This window comes from Peromyscus californicus, unplaced genomic scaffold (genome assembly GCF_007827085.1).
Source record: "Peromyscus californicus insignis strain IS unplaced genomic scaffold, ASM782708v3 Scaffold_4__1_contigs__length_199733344, whole genome shotgun sequence".
In the NCBI taxonomy this organism is placed as follows: Eukaryota; Metazoa; Chordata; class Mammalia; order Rodentia; family Cricetidae; genus Peromyscus; species Peromyscus californicus.
This window is the reverse complement of record NW_026294562.1, coordinates 120,983,206-121,009,278: the sequence shown is the minus strand read 5'-3', so window position 1 is coordinate 121,009,278 and position 26,073 is coordinate 120,983,206. Positions and strand designations below refer to the sequence as shown.

General features: G+C 45.8%; 1 protein-coding gene across 2 annotated transcripts in view; it reads right to left on the bottom strand.

The window, feature by feature from the left end:
- Iqgap1 (IQ motif containing GTPase activating protein 1) overlaps positions 1 to 26,073 on the bottom strand; it is a 100,730-nt gene that overhangs the window by 53,176 nt on the left and 21,481 nt on the right. For both annotated transcript variants that reach the window (XM_052762076.1, XM_052762077.1), the window contains exons 3-9: positions 14,194 to 14,350; positions 11,720 to 11,797; positions 8,696 to 8,772; positions 5,326 to 5,393; positions 3,645 to 3,758; positions 2,323 to 2,501; positions 540 to 624 (exon numbers count right to left, since the gene is read on the bottom strand). In XM_052762076.1, the coding sequence (XP_052618036.1) occupies positions 540 to 624; positions 2,323 to 2,501; positions 3,645 to 3,758; positions 5,326 to 5,393; positions 8,696 to 8,772; positions 11,720 to 11,797; positions 14,194 to 14,350 (758 nt within the window). The remainder of the gene's footprint in view (positions 1 to 539; positions 625 to 2,322; positions 2,502 to 3,644; positions 3,759 to 5,325; positions 5,394 to 8,695; positions 8,773 to 11,719; positions 11,798 to 14,193; positions 14,351 to 26,073) is intronic.

Below are 26,073 nucleotides of genomic sequence, written 5' to 3'. Positions count from 1 at the left end.
TTTCTCTAAACATGCACTCCAGAGTCTCAGTGCAGCCATCTACAGAAGCCTCCAGTCAGTGAGCCTTTCCTACATCTCAACTTACCACTTAAATATGCACATGAACACTTAGTAGCATCTGATTGCACAGATGGTAACGTTGAGAAGAGGAATCCCAGTGGATACATCATCCGGTCCATTAACAAAGGGATGATACCATTGACGTCCACTGAGTCCCAATGCCACACAGCCCACCCAATCACACCTGACACACCACTGCCGGGGGGGCGGGGCCGGGGCAGCAGTGCAGTGGCAGAACCTGTGCTCAGCAGGCAAAGGCCCTGGGGTCAAAACCCAGCACAGAAACGGAAGAGGGGAGGACAAACAGACTGGACAACAAAGAGCAGAGACAGAAATAGGAGCACAGGTTATACCAAGCACAGACTACACAACCCACCGACAGCTAAAGCGACACGTTCAGCTACATCCTAACTGAGCACATCAACACTCCAGCTGCTCTAGGGACCCTCCTTAGGTTTCTAACACAGAGCCATACTTACTATTGACTTTGTTTACATTCCCCTGAATTTCAGCTTGTGTGAGCAGCTCCTCATAAACGTCCCTTTCTCTGTCAGAGTTTTCCGTCTGAGGATGAGCAAAAAGGGTAGAGATTAGCCAGGTGTCCGAAGAGCCCAGAGAACTATGTGTGGACTTCTCCCCAACCATGACGAAACCAAGAACGAGTCTTCTGTACATAACATAGCTACACGACTAGAGCTAAAAACACAAGACCCAGGTCCACTTGATACTAACAGCAAGGGGTTCCTCCAGAGCTGGGCCAGGAAGGAAACACCGGGGTGGGGAACCGCCCTGCCTACTGAGGGCAGTGGGCTATGCCGGCATCCTTGCCTGAGAGCAGAGGACTTCAGCAGGTACCAGCTTGGAGCCTCTCACTGATGATACAGGCAGAGGCATGGCCTCACCACCTGCCTGCAAGCCTATTCAGCACCTACCCTGGGGCTTAAAATCCCTGCTCTATAATAAAGAGACAAAAAATATATACACAGACCTTCAATTTGACATGTGAATACCTCTCAATGAACCAAGACATTTCAAATCACTGACTTAAAAGGGTAGCTAAGCATGTGTGAACCCTTTTTGTGCACTTATGATTGTTGTATGAGTATGCTGGAGGGGGAGGGGTAGGTGTAGCACGTATATGTGGCAAAGAACAGCTCTGTGGAGTTGGTTCTCTCCTTTTACCTTTAACATGGGTTTGGTGATTGAACGTAGGTCCTCAGGCTTCTGTGGCTTACCTGCTGAGCCATCTCACGGGCCCTTGCTTTTGTTTTGAGACAGAGTCTCACTATGAATCCCTGGCTGGCCTGGCACTCACTATTTAGACCAGGGCTGGGCTCAATCACAGAGATCCACCTGCCTCTGCCCGAGTGCTAGGATCAATGGCATGCACCATGGCTGTTTTGTTTTGAGGCAGGGTCTCATCTGTGGTTCAAGCTGGTCTACAGCTACTAGAATCAATCGTTAACTAACCTCCACATACTTATAACAACACAATAGTAACTATATATTTCATCCCAGAGAAGCTAATGGAGAAGGACCATATCAGTATTTGGAGATAAACTTTCAAAAGAAAACTATTCAAACTGACTTGAAATGGCCACACACAAGTGTGAAATGGGAGGGGAAAAACGTGCAATACCAGGAGACTATGTATAAGCAATTACATTTTTTGGGAATTCTAGGAAAGGTAAAATGTAGTGAGAAAGAAAACAGACTGGAAGCCAGCTGGGCATGGTGGCGCGCAGCTTAATCCCAGCACTCGAGAGGCAGAGGCAGGCAGATTTCTGAGTTTGAGGCCAGCCTGGTCTACAGAATGAGGACAGCCAGGGCTACACAGAGAAACCCTGTCTCAAAAAACCAAGGGAGCCGGGCGGTGTGGCGCACGCCTTTAATCCCAGCACTCGGGAGGCAGAGTCAGGTGGATCTCTGTGAGTTCGAGGCCAGCCTGGACTACCAAGTGAGTTCCAGGAAAGGCGCAAAGCTACACAGAGAAACCCTGTCTCGAAAAACCAAAAAAAAAAAAAAAAAACCAAGGGAGAATAGACTGGTAGCTGCCTGGAGTTGGGGTGAAGAGGGAGGAGAACAGGGGCTCTTGGCAGGGACAGCGAAATACGCACACACCCATCTATCAAAACTCAGCTGTACACCCAAACAGACAAATCGTACTACACATAAACTACATCCCAATAAAACGGCTTTGAAAATGCAGATTTACCAAACATGGAAGAAGAGAAGTTCATTAAAAAGATGTTGACTTTTTACCCTGTTTTTAGCATTTGTCGTCTTGTCCTGCTTGGCCTGGTAAAGAATATCCTGGTAAGTGGAAGCCAGGGGTTCTTCGAGATTGACAAGCATGGCATTGGGGTTTTTCAGAGCTGTAAATGTGTCGGCTGGAACTCTACGGTCAATAGCTTCATTAATAGCAATGACAGCAGCATGTACTAAAACCAAACAAACAAAATCAACACTCAGCACATTGAGCTTCTAGACGGGGATGGGTGCACACTACACAGACGAAGCAATACTGTAAGCAGCTGCTGCTGAGAAGGATAACCAGCTGTTGCTGAGAAGGATAACCAGCTGTTGCTGAGAAGGATAACCAGCTGTTGCTGAGAAGGATAACCAGCTGTTGCTGAGAAGGATAACCAGCTGTTACTGAGAAGGATAACCAGCTGTTGCTGAGAAGGATAACCAGCTGTTACTGAGAAGGATAACCAGCTGCTGCTGAGAAGGATAACCAGCTGTTGCTGAGAAGGATAACCAGCTGCTGCTGAGAAGGATAACCAGCTGTTGCTGAGAAGGATAACCAGCTGTTGCTGAGAAGGATAACCAGCTGCTGCTGAGAAGGATAACCAGCTGTTGCTGAGAAGGATAACCAGCTGTTACTGAGAAGGATAACCAGCTGCTGCTGAGAAGGATAACCAGCTGTTGCTGAGAAGGATAACCAGCTGTTACTGAGAAGGATAACCAGCTGCTGCTGAGAAGGATAACCAGCTGTTATTGAGAAGGATAACCAGCTGTTATTGAGAAGGATAACCAGCTGTTACTGAGAAGGATAACCAGCTGCTGCTGAGAAGGATAACCAGCTGTTACTGAGAAGGATAACCAGCTGTTACTGAGAAGGATAACCAGCTGCTGCTGAGAAGGATAACCAGCTGCTGCTGAGAAGGATAACCAGCTGTTACTGAGAAGGATAACCACAGGGCTAGAGGAGTCGCCTGGCCCGCCACTTGCCATCTCCTCCCTGTGTACAGAGCAGTTCTACCTGGAATCCATGGGAATGTTCAGCTCGTGCTGAATATTCATAAGACAACCTGGCCAAGAATATTTGCTATGAAACAATGTTCACCCTTAATTACGTAGTAAATACCATTAAAAAAAAAAGATCCCAAGAGGTGCTGAAATGCAGGACTCACTTTCTAACGTCTTTAACAAAAACTGATAATCTATTTCCAAATAACCATGGCATAGGCTAGAGCAGGGTCTAAAAGTACTTCTAGATCAAAGCTGCTCATGCCGGAGACCCACGCACAGCATTAGCCATGGTGAACAAAGCCCATTTCAGCCCAGAAAAGCTTCCTTACATGCAGCTTCATCCACCGAGAGCTCATTAGCCAGGATGCCCCCGATCTTGCTGAAGGCAGGCATCTGGATCCCGTACTTCTCCAGCTCGATCTTCATGTTGTTGATTTCCTCCTCTGTAGAAGAGAATGAAGACCCGGTCACTCAAGTTAAGCACCTTTGCATAACTCAGGAGGATCAGATTCTTCAACTACAAGATGGGATAAAACAGCCTCTGCTCTAATTAATCAAAGATTAAGAAAATATTGTATTAAAGTACTTAGTACAGTACCTGCTGGACGGCATGTTATCAATAAATGTCAGCTCATTACTATTAGCAATAGTATCAAACATAACTATAAAACAAGAAGATCCAGAGGACAGTGTGTGTTTGTTTGTTGTTTTTCAAGACAGGATTTCTCTGCGTACCCTGACTGTCCTAAACTTGCTCTGTAGACCAGGCTGGCCTCGAACTCAGACTGTTGGGGTTAAAGGTGTGTGCGCCACTGGGGACATAATGCTACTCACAGCATTTCCTACAGTAATCTATGGATGAATGAAGGCTTTAAAGGGAATTTAATGACTAAGTCACAATCTGTTATCTCAGCCTTTATAATCCAAATCACTAGCTGCTACTCAATTTCCTTTCTAAGGCAGAAAGCCAAATGATAAAGAAAACAACTAAACTTTGACCTTTTCCTGAGTCTAGTGAATGAGCTTCCTGAAAGGCAAAATATTATAGATAAAAGCTTTACCACCAATTTTAAACTCCAAGGCTGACAGAACAATCACCAATTGAGAGAGTTGAACCTTACTCTTAACCAATGCTACCACTGTCCATACCCTTCCCAAGCCTCCATCTCTTCAAACACCCGACTACAACAAATACACAAAATGCTAAGGCTTGGAATGTGGCTTACCCCACAAGGGTCCATATGTTAGAGGCTCAGTCCACACTGTGGGGCTGTGAGAGGTACTGAGCCCTTTAAGAGGCGGGTCCAGTGGGAGATCCCTAGGTCACTGAAGACAACTGTTCTGGGGAAGGATTAAGGTTGTTCTGATGGACCCTTTACTTCTCACAGGTAGTGCGCAGAGAAAACCTGGACCCACCCACCTTTCTGGCTCTAGTCTCCTGATACACTCTCTAGTGTACGTGCGTCCATCAGGCCATCTGCTATTAGTCTCTCATCAGAGGCCAACCAACAAGGCTGTCTGACTCGATTTCCAGTCTCCAGCAGTTTCTCTAGAAGGTATTGTGATGCTTACAACACACAGTAAGTGTGTGCCAAGAGCTCACACATTAAGATAACGAAACTGTCATTTCTCAGCCACCCCACTCCCCACTCCTGCCCCTTAGTGTTCTCCAACAGGTCCAGCGGGAAGGAAAGACTTCATTGTATAAAGCTCTTTTCATAACATGAATTTGATGCTTTACATGTTACTATCCCAGATAACTGATACTCACATATCGAAATATGTATGAGAAAACTAAACTCACCAATCCTCCCACACCACAAATCAAAGAGCAGAGTCTGCGACTCCCAGGCTCACGTTCTTCCTACCACACTACAGGGCAGCTTACTTAGGCCTGTCATCTTCCTGAGGGAGTATTCTAAAGGCCTTCTCCTTTAGACAGGTCCTGGTGAACTTCCCAGGCGATTACTGCGAGTCATACGTTTGCTGCCGAGCCCTGCCCCTCCTTACCTGTGAAGTCAACCTTTCCATACAGGTCTTGAATCTGAGGAGCCAGGCCCAGCTTGAACAGGTACAAACTAGAAGACACCAATGTCAAAAGATGAGGCCTCATGCAGCAGCCGCTGCTCTCAGATGAAAGGGTGACATTAGGAGAGAGGAGCGCTCTGCAAAGAGTCTCCCTTGCAGCGACAGTTCTACCGCGGCATACTTTTCATCCCGGGGAGTGGTACAATGGGATCAAAGTTTTCCCTTACACTCCGATTCCAGTCCCAGCTGCGGCACAGAGGTAATGTGGAATTAGATGTTAGTGTCAACATATCTGACACTCTGTCAGCACTGGTGAGGTCCTTTCACTTGTGTCTCTAAGTTTTAAGTAATAAGACATTTTAAACAAGTCTCATGAAAATGATTCAGAGAACAAATCTTGCTTCAATAAAATTCCTATTACTGACACAGAAGCTTAATCCAGGTTAATTAAAAGTTTAAAATAAAGTACATCTTATTATCTTCCCTCTTCAGAGAATAATAAGACTCAACTCAGCCGGGCAGTGGTGGCACACGTCTTTAATCCCAGCACTCAGGAGGCAGAGGCAGGTGGATCTCTGTGAGTTCGAGGCCAGCCTGGACTACAGAGCGAGATCCAGGACAGTCAAGTCTACACAGAGAAACCCTGCCTCAAAAAACGAAAAGAATCTAGACTCTAAGCTCCACAAGGGAAGGACGATAAAGCTCACCAGTGACTCCTCCAGAGATAAGTGTCTACAAGCCTGTTGTCAGGTTGATTTTCAAGCTCAAACAGATCAAAATCAACAGATTCGAAGAGATCAGGCATGCACTTTACAGACACTGACATCAGCAAGACATAGGAGGAAGAAATAAAAACATATCGGAAGGAGTTGGTGCTTTGGCCCGGCAGGTAAAGGCACTTGCCATTAAACCTGACGACCTGAGTTCGCTCCCCAGGACTCACGTGGTGGAAGAAATGACTGACTCCTAGAAGTTGTCCTCTGACTCTGACGTGTGTGTCGTTGTGCACACACAAAATAAAATGTTTTGTGAATCATTTAAAAAGGTGCAACAGGGGAATCCACAGTTTTGCATATAATCTATAAACCCTGGTATCATCAAAAATAACCACACTCTGTAGATAATCTAGATAATCTCAATTAATTTTTACCAGGTTTTGCAATCAAATGAACTCATAGTAAACCTAAACTCGATTTTCACAACATGAAGGATTTTTACTTTTCTTAATATAAGGTAAAGGATTACGGGCCCAGTTAACACCAAAATCAGTGGAATTTTGCTTAAATTTGTTTTTTGGGGGAGGGAGGAGACAGGATCTTACGCAGTCCTAGCTGGCCTGGAACTCACTATATAGCCAAGGGTGACCTAGAACACCTGATCCTTCTAATTCCAAATGTAAAATATCAGGAGAAAGGAAAATAAATGCACAAACAACAGAGAATGGAATGTTACCTACAAAACAGTTGAATTTAACTGAGGTGCAATAACTATCTCTGGAATACTGTCAGTTAAAACCCTTTGTAGAAGGGAGGCGGGGAGAGCACCTCTCAGTGAGAGAGCACTTTCGTAGCATGGGCGAGGTGTGGGGAAGACCTCTGGCACTCCCTGAAAGTGTCGTAGCAGCTCCTGGGTGACTGCTGGTACAAAGGAAGAGGACGGCCCCCAGTAGTGAGTGAGGTGGGGATCTGCCCTGGGAGCTGCCGTTGAGGCCCTTCCTACATACTATCAAGTGTTGCCACCTTACCTTTCAGGAAAAACACCAAATGGGAAGAAAGAAACCATAAATCCCGAGGCAGAACACTCTGCTCTATGTGTGCTTTCTAAGCAGAGAGTGCACATGCAAGAGGAACGGAGAACAATAGTGTACTTCCTCCCTTTGTCCTGACGCCATCATTAGAAAGGCTCGGCTAATTCTTCATCTGGTTTCAAAGAATGGAGTGACTGGGACCCAGGCTACATCAGAGGCTACAGGAGGAGCAGAGAGGAACTCTGCCAGCTTCGCCTCCGTGCCTGCCAAGTTCAGATGGCCATTGTAGACACAGCCTTCACCAGGTTATCAACACAGACAGACCTCCGCACACGAAGCCAACCACAATGCTGAGAATTAACCAGGTTTTGGCTCAGACCCATGCATTTGAATTTGTTACTCTCTTCACACAGGAGATGCACTAGCCAGCTATTCACTCTTCTGCGTGCTCACAATGATGCTGGTGATACCAAGAATCCTAAGTCTCATCAAAACCCCCGAGATGGAGCAGCTCGGTGGCAGAATGTCTGCTTAGCATGTGTGAGGTCCTAGACTCAACTAGAGATAATAGGCTTCTTATGCATCCATGCTATAGGTCCACTTTCATTCATAAAATTAACATTGATTAAGCACACATACAAGAGGCTGTACAGCAAGAGGAATCCAAACAAAAAAATCTCATCCTCATGCCCCACTTCCTCCCCAACCTTCTCCTTCAGTCCTGTAGCCAAGGAGTAAATCTGATAAAACATTATACTATGTGGGAGCCCACAGAGGTTTCCTAGTGAGATCTGAGCTTGCTTTACCCAACAGGGCTTTATAAAGAGATAAATTGACCATGTGTGTGGTTATCAGGTATTTGGGATGGTCTGCACTTGGCTGTGTGAGGGGGAGGTCTTCTGGTCCACCCCTTGGCATTCCTATAAAAAGAGCCAGAAGGGGCTGGTGGATGTTGATCCAGGCCCTCCCAGACTATGCTGTGTTTCTACCTGTCTCTCTTCCCTCTACATTTCTATCTAAATCTCTTATTCCTCACTCCTTGAGAGTACCCTGGGGAAAAAAGGTGGAGGCGGACCCCTCACAATACTTCCATTCCCGGCTACCAGTGTTCGTCCTCATCTCCCCGGCCCTCCCTTCAGACACAACACTGTTTCCTGCTATTCAGTCCCCTGCTGAGTCAAAGAAGCGGGAACTTGAAATTGGGTCATTTTTCATGAAATGATATTTTATTTCCTATCATACTTGTGGTGGTATAAAAATTATTTAATGAATGAATAAATAGCTTACCAATGGCAAGGGCCTAGATTACTGAAAAAAGGAGACCACACCCTGATTAAGATGCAGAGTCCAGAGAGGCATTAGGTCAATAGTGAAAGATACCATGTTTTTGCAACAATAATATATTATGGGGATAAACAAATCCCTTCTCTCTGCTCCCTAGAAAAACACAGGTGTTCCTGTAAGGATAATAGCCTTCTATTCCACTTGAAAATCCTGAAGCTGATGTAAAATCTCTTTCATTCTTTTACCACGAACAAAAAAGATACACACGCTAGACTAAGATGTTGTCCTTAAATGACTTATTTTACCAAGAAGCCCGGTTACCTGAGAGCATGGATACAGTAGATACATCTTGGCATGTTCTTCCGATCATAGATATCTGTGGTTTCTGGGTAAAAAATCTAGGGAGAAATAAAAGAAGTAGACTGAATGAAGTGGTTGGAAGAATCTGGAAAAGAATAAAGACCTTTACTCAGACAGACAAGACCTCAGCAAAAGCTCTTCAGGGGCAATAACAAGAACACTCGTGTTGGTGAGAGAGCGAGGCGAGAGTCTAAAGCTTTCTGAAATGCACAGAACATATTCCAGAAAGTACTAGAAAACAAGGGAGCTGTGTAGGATGGAATCAGATGATTGCAATCATGTTCAGAGACAGACTTGGCAAGTAGGACACAAAGATGTCCCCTAGCTTTGGAGCAAAGGATGAAGGGAGGCTTTAGAGATGCTACCGGAGACATGACCCGGGCTGTGTTGACAATGAGGCGGGGAAGCTGGAGGAGCAGGCTGGAAAGTTGTGATGGTGGATGGATGAAAGAGGTATCTCAGATAAATGAAGAAAGTTTGGGGAAGGAGTGGATGAAGAGTCCAGGGTAGCTCTAAATTTTTGAGGCTAAGTCAGAAGAATCCTAAGTTCAAGGTTTGCCTGGATACAGAGTGAGTTGAAGGGCAGCCTGGACAAACTTAGTGAGACTGTCTCAAAATAAAAACTAATGAAGGCTGAGGATATAGTAAAGGGTAGAGAACTTGCCTAGCACTCGTGAAGGCCCGGGGTCAGTCTCTAGTGCCATCACCACACACACACACAAAAAAAAAAAAAAAAAAAAAAAAAAAACCACCAACCTAGCAACAGCAAACATAAACACACTCTAAACACCATTCAAAGGAGGTTAAATTGTCACTGCCCAAAGATGACAACACTCTACGAAAGGCAGGAAGTCACAGGTACACAGTGCAGCATTTTATACTAGCATGCATTTTACATCACAGAAAATGGGAACAGGAGGTATAGGTGAACAGAAAGGCCAGGTAACCACAGCAACCTGGTGCAGTGCATTTCCTGACATTTGTGGGACAAAGAAGAGCACTTCAGCACTCGGAGGAAGTGAGGACAAAAGCTGGTCTCTTGCTAAGACTCAGATCTGGACTTGAGTCAGCTCAACAGATCCCTGCATAATGATGAGCTTAACACTGAGCTGAGCAGCAAAGACTGATTACCATGTGACTATCTTTAGTCACTTTATGGCACTCTGCATCTTACTTCTATTCTTATTCTTTCTTCAGTTACAAAACCTGGGCTCCACAGGGAAGTATAAAGAAAATAAAAACCACCCCCTAATCCCATCACACAGGAATGAAAAGCCTCTCCTTACCAATTTTTCATTTCAAAGCACACCTACTTCATTTTGACACGAAAACAGTGATCTCATTTTTGCTGGGAACAAGCTTTTATAACCTCAAACCGGTGTTCCTCCCCTTACTCAGTATCAACGTTTTTCAATTTTCACACACGCATGAACATTTTGCCTGCACGTCTGTCTATGCACAAGGTGCAGGCCTGGCAGCTGTGGAGAGGGCAGCGGGGCTTCCGGAACTGGAGCCACAGGGGGTGTGGGTGCTGGGAATCCAACCCACATTCTCTGGATGAGCAGTCGGTGCTCAGAACACCGAGCCACCTCTCTGGGCTCTCAAAGACAATCTTTAACGACACCAGGATTTGCAGCTTTGGCATGAGATCGCCCTACTGAAGGAACATGTAGTCTACTCCAGCTAGTCTCCTGTCGTAAGCACTGCTGAAAACTCTCTATATACAGCTTCTTGTGTTGTTTTAAATTATTGGGGGGGAGGTTAATAAATTCCTAGAAGTATGTCAAAAACAGGAAGGAAAGGAGGGAGGAAGGAAGGAAGGAAGGAAGGAAGGCAGCCAGCCAGCCAGCCAGCCAGCCAGATCTTGGTGGTGTATGCCTTTAATCTAGCACTTTAGATGCAGAAGGCAGGCAGCATTTGAGGCCGGCCTGGAACTCAACAGAGTGAGTTCCAAGCCAGCTAGGACTACATAGTGAGATCTTGTCTTAAAAGAAAAAACTTTTTTAAGAGAAAAAAACAAAACCATGACTGTGAAAGTGGAGGTACAGTGCATCTTCTATGCCTAAGTACTGAGTAGGCGGGAGATGACGACTTACTAAGGGCATCACAAAATAAACTGAACAAAACACTCGGGATGCACACTCCCATATTAAAACCACAGCCACCACACACACCTCATTATATTGCCTCAACGACTAAAAATGTGAGGTAGCTTTCATACTCCCTGCAGATTTGAATGCTCAGAGGCTGGAAGGTGACATCTCTACAACATTGGGGATTAAGTAAAAACCACTACTGTGCACTTTACAATGATGGATCTCCACACTAGAGAAAGTGCATCTGTGAAGAAGTCCACTGACGTGCACTGGCAGGTATAGAGGCACGGGGTGGATGATGCCTGCTGTCCCAGCACTCAGAAGGCCAAGCTGGGCTACCGAGTAAGCTCTTATCCAAAGAACCAAGCTGGGCATGTAGTTGGTAGAGTGCCGGCCTGGCATGTGCACCGCCCAGCAAAAGCCCACAAACGAAAGTGCACACGACAGTGCACACCTCCAAGGGATGCAGTCGGAATAAATACCACTGTAGGAAACTCCCCCGGGGAAGGGGAGGGACATACGGGGAAAAGGACAAATACAAAAGAAAAAGATTCATTGCCGAAGTCAACCTGAAAGGAACCTTTATCTTAAGGAGAAGGAAAAAAATTAGCCAGCATGTTGTTATGTACCTATAATCCCAGTACTCTGGAAGTTGAGGCAGGAGGATTCTGAGTTCAAAGCCAGCCTAAGCGACAGCTTGAGCTTGAGCCAGCCACTATCTCAAAAACAATGAAGAAAGGTGTAAAGGGAGGGAGGGAGAAGGGCAGAGGGAAGGAAGGATAGAAGGAAGGATGGACAGATGACTGGTTGGTATGCAGAACAATTTACAGGCTGAATGAGAGCTATTATTTTTCAAAACCACCAATAGTATGAATACCAGGTAAGTTACCTTAGGCAATCCAATCTCATCCATGGCATTCAGCCACTGAATCACATTATCCGTGTGTCTGAAGTGCAAGCCAGTAGCCTGAAAGAAACACAGGAGTGTTAGGTGCTGCTGGCGAACACCATATAAAGCTCTTCTTGTGAACCCCCTCGTGAGACTCCACAACACTCCCTCCTTAAGTCATCACGCTCACACTTCAGCACCAAGGGGCTGCACCCTGCCCTCCTCTGGCTTACAAACTGCCTGGAGAACCGCGCTCACCAGTGCGCTTCACAGCATGGTCTCTGGAATCACAGATGTCAGGCGTGGACATCTACCGGTGACAGTGGACAAGTCACTCCCCCTTGCAGCCTGAGATATTTCATCTAGGATAGCTACTTTGTGCATCTGCTGTGAGGCTGTATGAGACAGTGTACACACAACCACTTAGGTTAGTGTGGTGTGTGAATAGGCAAAAAGGGCAGATATTATACAATATGTCATTGAAGGTTTCATAATATACTTAGAAACAATCCCTTGCAAATGCCCATCTGCTTATTTTTTTAAAAGTTCTGGGTATCAAACCCAGGGCCTCACACATGCTAGTCAAGAGCTCTACCCCTGAGTTATAGCCCCAACCCCTATGTCTATTAGTTTGGGGCAGGTCACTTTACAAACGGAGAGAGGGATATACATTTTGTTTGTTTTGTTTTTTGAGACAGCTTCTCTGTGTAGCCCTGGCTGTCCTGGAACTCTTTATGTAGACCAAGCTGGCCTCAAACTCAGAGATCCACTTGCCTCTGCTTCCCAAGTGCTGGGATCAAAGATGTGTGCCACCAATGCTCGGCTACAAAGGGATACATGAATAGGGCTTTTTAAGAAACTGCTGCTGCAAACCATTTTTTAAAATTAATATAAGGTTGCACATGATGGCACACACCTGTGCCACTCAGGAGGCAGGAGCAGAATTGTCACAAGCTCCAGGCCAGCCAGGATTACAAAGTGAGACCCTATGTCAAACAAAACAAGCAAAGCCTCTATCCTGCATTAGTGTATTGCTATTCTGTCTACATGAACAGCTCCAGTGTTTAACCCCAGCACTTGGGAAGCAGATATCTGTGAGCTTGAGGCCAGCTTGATCTACACAGCAAGTTCTGGATTAGCCAGGAATACCAAGTGAGACCCTGCCTCAGGAAAGGAGGGAAGGGGTAGCTCCAAAGATGTCTTCAGCATAACTGTTTATTCAAAATATTAAGTCTTTCATTTTTAAGACGTTTCCAGTCAGGCATGATGGTGTTTACCTCCAATCCCACACTTAGGAGACATAGGTAGGTTGGATCTATGAGTTCGGGGCTAGCCTGGTCTACAGAGTGAGTTCTCCAGGTCAGCCAGAACTACCTATCAAGACCCTGTCTTAAAAAAAAAAAAAAAAAAAAAATTGAAGTGATTTCTGTTTAGGATCTCATGGTTTGGATTTAGAATATCCTACAAGAACCTGGGTTACAGGGTTAGTCCCAGCTAACAGTGCAAAGAGGTGACTGTAACGTGAGGGTACTAACCATCAGTGATTAATCCACTGATTAAGTTCATAGCTGGCTGGCCCAGTGGGGTGGGAGACGGTCATGGTGACACTCTCTGGAGTCTGCTTCTCCTCTCCCTCCTCTCTTCTCCCCCGCCCTCTCTTCTTTCAGTCTCCTGCCCCCTACTCCCTGACTTCTCAGCCAGCATGAGGTGACTCTCCCTGTGAGCTTTGCTCCTCTCCCTGCTATTATGGTTACAGCAGCCTGTACCCAGGGGACCGTGGGCCAGGGTGAAATCTTTCCTCCTCCTCTGTCTCATTCAGACAATTAATAGATGCAGTGATCTTGGCTGAGGACCTCTACCTTCTTGACCTGAATTTCAATATAAACATAAAAACCGTTTTCACAGTCTGGGGCTTTAGCTCATATGGCTTTTGGCCCAGTCCTGAACTCCTTACACTCACTCTGGCTATTCGGTCCTTCACTGCCCCTCAGACAGTAATTCAGGGGTAAGTTCCTGTTAGGAGTTCTGGAGAGAGGAAATCTGGTCCTTCTCAGAATCCCAACTGTCCTTTCCATGGCCTCAGCCACAGGAATCAGTCCATCCACTTACCTAAGCTTTCCGAAATTAAGTCTCTTTCCTATTTTATCTTGAACTCTGATATTGTAGTAAGAATTTTCCCAAAGTTGCTACAGCTACACTCAGGGCCTAGTTCTAGTGAGACTGACAGTGGTAATTCCCCCAGTTACTTCCTCTACTTTCTAAGAATGAAAAAAAAAAAAAAAAAAAATCCAGGGCTGCGAAATCCTCGATCAATAGCCCTGTCCGAAGCATGCTACCGGAAATGCACAGCTGCCATTTCCACTGCTTCTGCCACTACTCCGTCACCCTGGGCTCGTTAGGAAACAACACTGAACAAGTGTGCTAACCCCTCTCAAGCACGAAGAAATAATCAGAGCACCAAGCAGAGAACCCACCTTGTATCTGGTCTGCTCTCGATCATAGATTTTTTTCAGGGACACCACTTTGGGAGAGAAGAAGTTCCCTAGTTTGGCAAGGTAGACTCCATTCCTAAGCCCCTCCTCCAGCTCCGTGGTGGGTGGCAGGTCCTCTCCTAGGCAAGCTTCCATCCACCTGCACAAGAGGAAAATGAAGGTCAGAAGGTCCTTATGGGTTTTAATTTCTATTCTCCTGAACCAAATGTACCAACACTCTTTAACACATTCCACACAGTCGAGACCTGTCAACTGCGATCTTAAATCCCGAGGATGATGTCACCTTCTCCACCAGGGTGAGGCTGCTCCAGGAACCTCAAACTCTGCCTCTTACGTCCTTGTTACCCCTTAGCGAGGCCAGGAAAATCCATCTGCAATTGAAGCCAGTGTCCTTGCCACTGGGGGCCTTTTCAGGGCAGTGACCTGCTAGGCACAGGCACTAAGGTTGCCTTTGGAACCGGCTGTTAGCATTCAGGCGTCCGTACTGGCCTGCCCTTAGGGGCCTGACAGGATGTACCTCAGCTACAGTCACTCAGAGCACCCCCGTGAGCATTCACTATGTTTCCTTATAAAAGGCGGCCTTTGTGCACCTCCTGTCTCTTTCTCTTCCTTTGCTCTCGTCCCCAGGGACCGACGGGTCTCTGCCCCCTTCTCTGCCCCTTCTCTCTCCCCCTCCCCTCAATAAACCTCCCGCATGGGCCTGCTGTATGCTGTGACTCCTCCCAGCCGGGCGGTGGTGGCGCATGCCTTTAATCCCAGCACTCAGGAGGCAGAGCCAGGCAGATCTCTGTGAATTTGAGGCTAGCCTGGTCTACAGAGCGAGATCCAGGACAGGCACAAAGCTACACAGAGAAACCCTGTCTCAAAAAACCAAAAAATAAATTAAAAAAAAAATTTTAAAAACAACACAGTCAATCAGCTAAATTCCCAGAAGGAGGAAAGGCCTAAGCAAAAAGCAAAAAGCAAATAACAAGCTTCCCCGGCCTTCCCTTTTACTTGATGCTTTTTGTTTGTGTTTTTCGAAGACAGGGTTTCTCTGGGTAGCCTTGGCTGTCCTGGAACTCACTGGAACTCAAAGATCCGCCTGCCTCTGCTTCCAGAGAGCTGGGATTGAAGGCGAAGCGCTGGGATTAATAGCATGTGCCACCAATGCCACACTGGAATAATCAATTTTTAAGTGTGACTGTACCCAAAGACGTTTACATTAAGAGCCCAAGAGGGATAGGTATGTAGTTCGTTGGCACAGCACTCACAAGGCAGGTTCTAAATCCTGAGTTCAATGCCCAGTATCTCAACATTGAAAACATCGGGGCTGGAGAGACAGCAGCTCACAACCATCTGTCACTGCAGTCCCAGGGGATGTAAAACCCCTAGCTGACCTCCATGGACACAGGCACACACATGGTGCACATACATGCAGGCAAACACTCATACACATAAAATAAACTTCATGTGCCCATACACACATTAAATAGATGTAAAGAGTTTTCCTAATCTTCTTTAAAACAGGAAAGCAGTTATTTCCCCCCTCAGATACTGTAGACCAGTCACTCAGTTTCATTTTCAAATCTATTTACTCTTGGTGGACCTCGTACTGTCTGACACACAGTAGACACTAAGTAAAGGCTGGATGGAAACATGGCTGGACCAGAGAACCTTCTGCTTGTCTACTGAATACAATGACAAGTTTGTCTTCTGACTCTCAAGTATTATAATAAAGAAAAGCCAGTGTCCCAGAAGAGCCGCATGTAAACTAAATTAGCTATCAATCCGCCAGGGCCACAAAATTCAAACTCTACTGCTGCTGGACCCTAAAGATCAGGACACAGTGTGGGAAAGAAAGGCAGCTGCTGGGGTGGATAGAGCTGTAGCCAAAGGACACATGTCACATTATTTTCTAATATTTCACTGCTGGAAAGGATATGGATGGCCAGGCGTGGAGGTGCACACTTTTGATCCTGGCACTTGAGAGGTAGAGGCAGGTGGATCTCTGTGAATTCGGGGTCAGCCTGGTCTATGCACTGAGTTCCAGGACAGCCAAGGCTATGGAGGGAGACGCTGTATCAAAAGCCAACGGGGATGGGGGGTGGGGGTAGGAAATGCATAAGATGATTCTGACAAGCAGCTGCTGGCAACCCTAGCTCTCAGGGGACCTTCTTACTTGGGTTCTCATTAATAGGAACAACCTCACAACAGTTGAAGCCAGAAACAGCACAAGAGACAAAAAAGCACAGTGGACTCATCTGCCCGCGTCAGAGACAGTTCCCTTGGGCGGTTGATCTTCCTCCTCTCTGAAGTTACGATACTAACAAAATAAGATGGAACTTAGGTGACCCTCAATCTTTTCTTTGCCTTCCCTGGTCCAAAAGCGATGAAACAGTCCTGATTGGTGCCTACGCCACCGACCAGGTTCCTGCAGTGAGGTGGGGTACTAGGCACAGCACCCACAAACCAGGGACAGAAAAGCCAGCTGTGGTGTGGTGATGCTGAGCAGAGGCAGAGCTAGAATAGAAAGGGAAATGCAAGCACTACTTCCAACCCTTACAGGTAGGATCGCCTTTGAGCCAGCTATTCCTCAATGGTTTGTTTCTGTGAATAAAATAAATCAGATTTGAGGAAAGCAGCGTTCTGTGTGTCTTAGCTTGCTTTCTATTGTTGTGATAAAACATAACCAAATGCAACTTGGGAAGGAAAGGGTTTATTTCACCATCACTGAGAGAAGTCACGGCAAGAACTTAGAACAGGAACCTGGAGGCAGGAACTAGGGCAGAGGCCATGGAAGAGTTCTGCTTACTAGCTTGCTCTTCCTTGCTTACTTAACCTATTTTCTTATAGAACCTAGGACCACAAGTCCAAGGATGGCACCACCCACAGTGAGCCGGGCCCTCCCACATCAATCACCAATCAAGAAAATGTACCATAGGCCTGCCCACAGGTTTGCCCACAGGCTAATCGGGTGGGGGCATTTTCTCACTGAGGTTCCAAAACAACTATAGCTTGTATCAAATTGGCATAAAAGTAGCCAACACACTGTGTTATTCCAATTTTGAATATTAATTTTAAGTACAGTGCCTTGATATTGACTGATTGATTGAGCGATTGACTGACTGACCAACAGAATTTCTACAAAGCCCAGGCTCTTCCTGTCCCTGCCTCCAGTGTGCCGGGGCTGCAGGTGTACAGCACCATATCTTGCTATGCTGTTGTAACTTTTATGTTAACACTTTGGACTCTATTCCTAAAGGAACAGCAAACCCTCTACAGCTCACATGAAATCTCTCCTGTCAATAAACTGGAGTCTCAAGGTCTAAGAACCACAAGTGTGCTTCTGACGCAAGTCCCTTTGGTTCTGTTCTTTGGAGGATTTTGGTTTTGGTTTTTCAAAACAGGGTTTCTCTGTGTAGCTCTGGCTGTCCTGGCTGTAGGACCAGGCTGGCCTCGAACTCAGAGATCCGCTTGCCTCTGCCCCGAGTGCTGGGATTAAAAGTGTACACCACCACTGCCTGGCTTTTGGTTTGGTTTTGAACACAGAATAAACATTAAAGAAAATCATTTAACATTTTTCAAAATTACTTGACTATTTTGCATGTTATTATGTAGTTTCTGAAGATTTTTAAGTTACATAAAGATTCCACCAAAAGTTTGGTCACCCTTTGGCATTTATGTCATTTATAAATGTTTCCCACCATTAAATAATACTGCAAGAATAGCTCTGTGCAGTGTTAGAACTCATTCTTAGGAGGAGAGACCCTTAGACAGAACACACACTAAGAAAGTACAAATCCTGGGTTTAATACTCAGCAAAACCAAAAATAAAACAGGAATATATGTACATTATACACACAAACATTTTAAAAGATTTTTAAACATTGAAATGGGCAATGGTTTTTAAATTGTTTTATGTGTATGAGTGCTTTGCCTGCACGTGTGTATGGGCACCATGTGTATGCCTGGTGCCCACAAAGATCAGAAGAAGGCAAGGGAATGATCCCCTGGAACTGGAGTTATAGACAGTTGTGAGCTGCCATGTGCTTGCTGGGAACTGAACCCGGGTCCTCTGCAAGAGCAGCAAGTGCTCTTAACCACTGAGCCATTTCTCCAGCCCCCAAATATATAAACATTTACAAGTGTTTTGGTTGCCCAAGGGGCTGCTCCAAGGTTGTACCTCATTTGCACTATCACTCATTTACAAATTATGAATGACTTACCCAAGGTCACTGCTACTGAGTGGCAAAGTGAGCTAATCCTTGGATTGGAACTGCTCTCATGGTACCACTGCTGCTGTTGCTACACTCACCCAAGACCCCAACAGAACCGGGCACCACAGGGTGTCTAATCAGGGTGAAATTTCAGAAATCCCATGCAAGAAAAAACAAAGGCTGGGAATTCTTCATGGCCAGTCTCCTTAAGATTGTTTTAGTTTAGCTCAATAGTAAATTCACCAATGATTCTCAACTCAGACACAAAATACAGCATTAGGGTTGGCAAGAAGGCTGAGTGGGTAAAGACCCTTTGCCACCAAACCTGACCACCCAAGTTTGATCCCTAAGACCCACATGGTGGAAGAGCCACTCTGGAAAGCTGCTCTCCATACACACATCTGTGCACAGGCACTCCTCCCCCAAATACATAAATAAATAAGTAGATCAACGTAATTTTTTAAATTTAAGCATTTTAATTTATCTTTCGAAATGCATTTAAAAGTCACCATCTGTGGCTAGGGATATAGGCCAGCAGCTGAGTGTCTGTGTAGCATACTTGCAGCCCAAGGTTCAATCCCTGACATAGCAAAATGTAGACAAATAAATGGGGAATAAATAAATGGTACAAAAAATTCATCTTTGCATAAAAGATAATTCATCAGCCAATAAAAAGTTTTCTCCCTCATCCCAATGCTGCCTCAAACAATGTTCCCAAAACATCTCAGCTAGAGCATTAAGCAGGATCCTGTACCACTGCCACAGACAGATCAAAAAACGGTCAAAGGAAACCATCTCACTTCTGGACACTGGTAGCCAGAAAGCTTTGGTGACGCCAACACTGGTTTTCTGCCGGTCACTCAGGCTGCCTTTTGCAGTGAGATGACATCAGAATGAGGACAGCATGTGACCAGCACTGGCCCTAAACTTAGAAAGACTGCACCTGCCTAACAAGACAGCAAGCTGCCGAACCAGTTCCCCTTCTCTTGGTTGTCATTTTGAGACAGTCTCATTGTGTAGCCGAGGTGGGCCTCAACCCTGTGACCCTCCCCGGTGGTCCTGCCTCAGCTGCCTCCGTGCTGGAGTCAAGTGACGGTTTACAGACACTTATGCCATGACACTCCAAAATTTCTTTGTTTGCTGACAGGGGAGAGTAGCAGAACCTTCCAAGTAGAGCTGCTGTCAGAATTCAGTAAGATCACAAGTGGAGTCTAGAACAGTGTTTGGCTGCTGATGAAAAGATATCTGTGCCTTTCCTCCTATGACTCACACACTCGCCATTTGATACTTCCGTTAAGTACAATGATTCCTGTTCGTTCAAGTATTCTCGTAAAAAGAATAATAATAGCATGTACCCATAGAATGTTCTGGATGATGAAACAGTATACATAAATGCTAAGAATACCGCCTGGCAGAAGGCACTCAAAATGCCACCTGGCATTAACAGAAGTGGGACCTGCTCCTCGTACCCCTCAACCTTTCTTCCTCGTCTCTGCCGTTCTCCAGCTGGACACCGTCATCTTGACAAGAGCTAGAGTCACAAGGAGACGGACCTCTGAGCATGTCTGAGAGAGCTTTTCCATAGGGTTAACGCAAGTGAGAAGACCCACCCTAACTATGAGCAGCACCATTTCACGCATCCTAGGCTGACTAAGAAAGAGAAAGCCAGCCGACTGCCAGCGTTCACCACTCTACTCACTGAGAACGCAATGTGACCTCAGACCCTTTACCATGACTTCCCCGCCATGACGGACTGCGCTCTCAAACTGTGAACTGTAAACCCTTCCTTCTAGGCATGGTGACACACACCTGTAATCCCAGTACTCAGGAGGTGGAAGCAGGCAGAACTCTGTGAGTTCGAGGCCAGTCTCGTCTATCTATATATAGTAAGTTCCAGGACAGCCAGGGCTACAAATGAAACCTTATGTTAAAAACCAAAACCAAAACAAAACAAACAAACAAAACAGAACAAAAAATTTTAAGTCCAGAGAATATTATACCAAGTGATGAACTTAAAACACCCTACATGTGATCAGGATTCAGATAAAGCTTGGTGACAAAATTGCTATTTCTCTAGAAAGTGGCGTCCCTCCTCTCACAAAGGGTATAAACATTCACCATTTCCCCCTACTACTTGCATGAAACCCAAATGCAAAATATTATTCAAAGTTCTATCAGATCTGGAACTACTTCACAGCACATTAGATTGAAAGGCTTGTTGTCAATATAAACAAAACTTTAAAAAATCTCTAATGCCGTGTGGCGGCTATGAAACTAAATATACACATCATCTCATGTGATCTTTGCATCAACCCCAGAAAAGTTAGTAGCATTGCCCTGCTTCACAGATTACATGTAAAGTGACCCAAGATCACTCACTGGTCAGCTCACGCTTGAACCTCAATTGGCGTGATTCAAAACTCACACTACTGTATTAAACCTTTCTCTTCATGTGCATGGTGTCTGGTGTGTGTGCCTGTGCACTGTGTGCCTGAAGTGCCTGTGGAGGCCAGAAGAGGGTGTCAGATCCTCGGGGACTAGGTACCCACAGTGGGGAGCCACCATGCCAATGCTGGGATTCAAACCCAAGTCCTCTGGGATAGCAACCAGTGCTCTTAACTGTTGAGGATCTCCACGGCCCCGAAGTCCACACTCCTCACAATGACAATGTACTCCTTCCTTCCAAGACAGTGACAAACACTCAGAACCAAGGCATGAGCAGGCTCTGGAGCTGGCCTTCCCCAAGTCATCAGCAGCACAGGTCATGACCTCAGTAGCAGGCTTTGCTCCAACCAAGTCCTCAGAGAGGAGCCTTGAGAGGACTAAGCCTTGGTGACTGCTACTGACATAATTAGCAGGAAACTGAGCGCTTGTATAATTACATAATAATTGTAAAGAAATTCTTTATGGGGAAGGTGTGTTGAGACAGGGTCTTGCTATATAGTCCGAGCTAGTTTCAAACTCCCAATCCTTTCTCCTCTGCCTCCTAAATACAGAGATTATAAATGATTGTTACTATGTCCAATACACAGAGTTAGTTTTTGACCATACATTTGCAACTAATATGAATACTAAAGTTGACTTAGAGATTTAAGTATGTGTGAATGCACGTGTGTATATATATGTGTGTGCATGCATATACATACATATATATATATATATATATATATGTGAAGAGTTATATAATATTAAAAGAGAAAAAGAACTTAAAAACAAGACTACATAGGCAGAAATCAGAGAGGCATAAATAAAGAAAATGCCTACATAGAAAGTATTTAGGGGCTGGTGAGATGGCTTAGGGGTAAAAGCATGATGACCGGAGTTCAATTCCCCAAACCCACTGGGTGGAGGAAGAGAACCAACTTCCCCCAGCGGTCTCCACATGAGCAGATGGCATGTGCATGCTCACATACCCATACAAACACAAACCAAACAAATGTAAAAAGAATAGCTGTAAGTATTTAGCCAGGTGCAATGATGCTGGATTATAATCTCAGACACAAGGAAGCAAGAGGTTCATAGATTACAGCTGTACAGAGCAAGCTGAGGCCAAGTCTCACAAAAACAAAAATGAATAAGCAAAGCTTGGAGGCATGGACATGCCTATAATCCTCACTATTACCCTGCACTCAGGAGGCTGAGGCAGGAGTACCAGCCAGTCTGGGCTGCGTCCAAGACCTTGTCTCTGAAAAAACAAAACAATAAACCACCGACAACAAAAACATCCAACAAGGCTAGACATGGTGCCCCACGCCTTTTTCCTCTGTGAGTTCAAGGCTAGTCTGGTCCACACGGTGAACTCCAGAGCAGCCAGAATTACACAGCTGAAATCTTTAAAAAAAAAAAAATCCAACAACAGCAACAAAAATAAACTGAAGGGGTAAAGTCTCAGCCTATAATAACTGCTAACCATTTCCCGAATTATACCTATATAGATTTTAAACACTTAAAATGCAAGGGCAAATGTTTCCCGAGAAAAACAGGCTGCAAACAGAGGCAAGCGACTCATAAAAGGAAAACTAGAAACAGCCAGTGCTCACATGAAACTTCAGTCTTACCAGTCATCCATGAAATGCAAATTAAAGTAACAATATCACCATCTGCCAGACTGCCAAATAGTAAAATAATAACTTACTATTCACTTTGTGGGAAAATCCCACATTATCACACAGATCCAGAAAAAAAAAAATCCTGGCACCATAAGCCGTCTATAGCAACTTACAGAAACTTCTATAAAAGGAAGAGAACCGGTTTTATTTTTGAAAAGTGACTTGGTGACTTGTGGCATGGATGACTAAATAGGAGATGAAGCCATCAAAGAGACTGGGGGACAAGAGGCAAGAGGATGACAAGCACATACTGGGCCTGGAACGTCAATGCGACATCCAGAGTGACATCCTGCAGGCACCCAGAGAGTGACATCCTGCAGGCACCCAGAGAGTGACATCCTGCAGGCACCTGGACACACAAGGGAGGAGGGCTCTCCTGGAGACAAGCAGGGACAGATCCAAGAGGAAAGAGTGCCTGGGACAGAACTTTCCACAGTTGAAGTCACTGGTAAGATGAGAAATCAAGAATCACATGGTGGCAATCAAGGAAAGAAAACACTCCAGGCATTTGGATGCCATCACTACCTTCAAATCCCGCAAAAAAAGGGACAGCAAGAAGAAAGGATATGGTAAGGCAAAGAGAGGACGGCAAAAATAAAAGTGAAAAACTCAGTGGCCTCTGCAAAGGGACTCCCAAGCAGGAGTCAGCTTGCAGTAACCAGAAAAAACTGACAGCCAAGTAGAAAAATACTCCAAGTGGCTTCGGCAAGGAGGCAAATTTTTTCAAGTTTAAGCAGACAAGAGCTTTCTAACCCAAGCCAGGATGCAAGTTTTCACTTTAAAAAAAAAAAAACAGGGAAGACCATCACACAGGAGGCTGGACGCTCAGATTCTACAAAAAGAAATGTAAAGGCCCAGACCCAGGCCCAGGACTCCCTCCTCATCCAAACTGGCTGGGCTTTGCTGAGGCCTCTGAGGAAGCCGTTCAAAGGTCCGCCCTTCACCTACTTCGGAGACTTCAGGGCACTGGTATAAACAGGAAGCGAGTCCTAAACCACAAGAGAAAGCAGCTTAATCCCGACACCAGCAAGGCAGAGGCAGGAGGGTCTCTGTGAGTTCAAGGGCAGCCTGGTCCACACAGCAAGTTCCAGCCTCACAGGCTACACCATGAGACCCTGGGGGAGAAGGAGGGGGAAGAGGGAGAGAAGGAAAGAGGAAGGAGGGGAGGGGGAGAGGTGAGGGAAGGGGACACCAGCAGTGAGTGAGTTCAGCTGACCATCCTGACCCTGTGAGGTAGACCCCAGCGGCCTCCACTGGGGTTGCCTTTCGGATGAAGGCTGCCAGCCAGCCACCCGGACAGGCACTCCTGTGGCAAGAGTCTAACTGCTTCAACAAGTCACCGTGTACATGTGGGTAAAAGGCCTGGGCTGACAGGGAAAGGTGAGAAAGGCATGAGGATTAGTGGATGGTGGTGGATCCAGGGAAAGGGCGTCCCTTCTCTCCTCCTGAGGAAGATGCAGGAATGCCTACAAAAAAGAAGAAAGGATGCAGAGACTGAGAATTCAATAAAGAAAGCAAGACTGGGAAAGGAACACGCCTACTCCTTACCTGAGAAGAGGGAACAAGAATGACATGTCATCTAACAGACCCCACTGGACTTCCGTTTCCTGTCTGTAACATGATTAGGACCAACATGTAACCTGTAACCTCCTAAGGTTGTGTGAAGATTAGGGGAGATCCTATACACCAGGAGCTGGAGGCAATAAATGATGGTAGCTATATTATGTGTATGTGTGAGTGTGTGTGTGTGTGTGAGAGAGAGAGAGAGAGAGAGAGAGAGAGAGAGAGAGAGAGAGAGAGAGAGAGAGAGAGAGAGAGAGAGATGCAGACAGACAGACAGACAGACAAAGACAGAGAGAGAACAGCTCAATTCCCAGAAATAAATCTTCTAGAGGCCCAATCCAGTGATTGCATAATACCCGTCTACCTGGTCCTACTGATAACAGTTTTCAATTCTCGGCCCTACCCACTCTGCCACCAGCGAAACAAAGACGTGACTATCCCAGAACACTACTGTGGGAAGGCTGAAACAAGCCCGGACTGAGAGCATATGCAGAGAAGACTCGGGGCGGGAATCTGAATTCGGGGTCTGTGAAGAGGAAACCAGTTGAACAAGTTCTGCAGAGCACATGACCTCAGTGGTTTCCCAGCGCTGTGCAATACAGAAGAGGAACCGACCAATGCCGGAACTGACTGCTCCGACCGCGGAGATTCAGTTCCTCCAGGAGCAGAACTGCCACCACACCCATCCTGCCCAGAGGAGCCCCATGCCAGGATCGCCCTATGCTAAAAACCTTCCAAATACGGCCAGCTTGCCCTGCACTGGGGATTCCATGAAGCCACCGCCATGTACACCACCTAGGCCTGAATAGGGCCTGAGAAGTCAACAATGTGTGGCAGGTGCAGCCTGGAGAAAAAACAACAGCAAGCCTAAGAAAACAGTGTGTACCACAGGAGGAGGGCAGGCAGGCTTCCCGCTTCCTAGGGAAAGTGCAACTTGAGTATGGAAAGACTTTGGGCTTGAGGGGACCAGACCAGGGGTGTGACGGGAGAAAAGACACCAGGCTGAAGGAGAATAAGAAAGTGGACAAACCCTTTGGGGATTTGAAACAGGAATGAAGGGATAAGATGTGATTTAAAGCCGGGTGTGGTGACAAACGCCTGTCCAGACACCTGGTGGAGACAGAGATCAGGATTCCAAGGTCACCTTCAGCAACAGGCCAGACAGTCTAAAGAGAAGACAGAGACAGACAGACAGACAGACAGACAGACACACACACACACACACACACACACACACACACACACAGGGGGTAAGAAACTTTGATTTTAAAAGATGATTCTGAGCGGTATGAATAATAAGAAGGGGCCAGTGAGATAAATGAAAGAAAATACTGCAGTAATGGGGACACACACACACACATACACACATACACACACACACACACACACATACACACACACACACACACACACACACATACATACACACACACACACACACACACACACACACACACACACACACACACACCACAAACAATAAAAGCTTGTTTTCAGGTTAAACCAGTAAAATGAGAAATTTTGATAGCATCTGTTTTAAAAGGAATTTCTGAGTTCAAATTAAACCAATTTGGAAAAAAAAAAAAAAAAAGGAATGAGTTAGAAACACAGGAAAATGTTTTTCCCCTTAAGTAATGTCTTTAACTTCTGTGTTTGTTTATACCTAATACAGACCTATCCCTAAGCAAATCATTTTATTAAGAGCGGAACTGTTGGCCGGGCGGTGGTGACGCACACCTTTAATCCCAGCACTCAGGAGACAGAGGCAGGCAGATGTCTGTGAGTTCGAGGCCAGCCTGGTCTACAGAGAACGTTCCAGGACAGCCAGGGCTACACAGAGAGACCCTGTCTCGAAAACCAACCCACCACCAAAAAGAGCTGAACTGGAAAGAGTGTCTAATCCTATGTCAATAGGCCTCTGTCTGACTGGGGGATAAAAACCAGACTTTGGAAATGGGTTGCAGAACCAAATTCACTAAATAGCACTTACC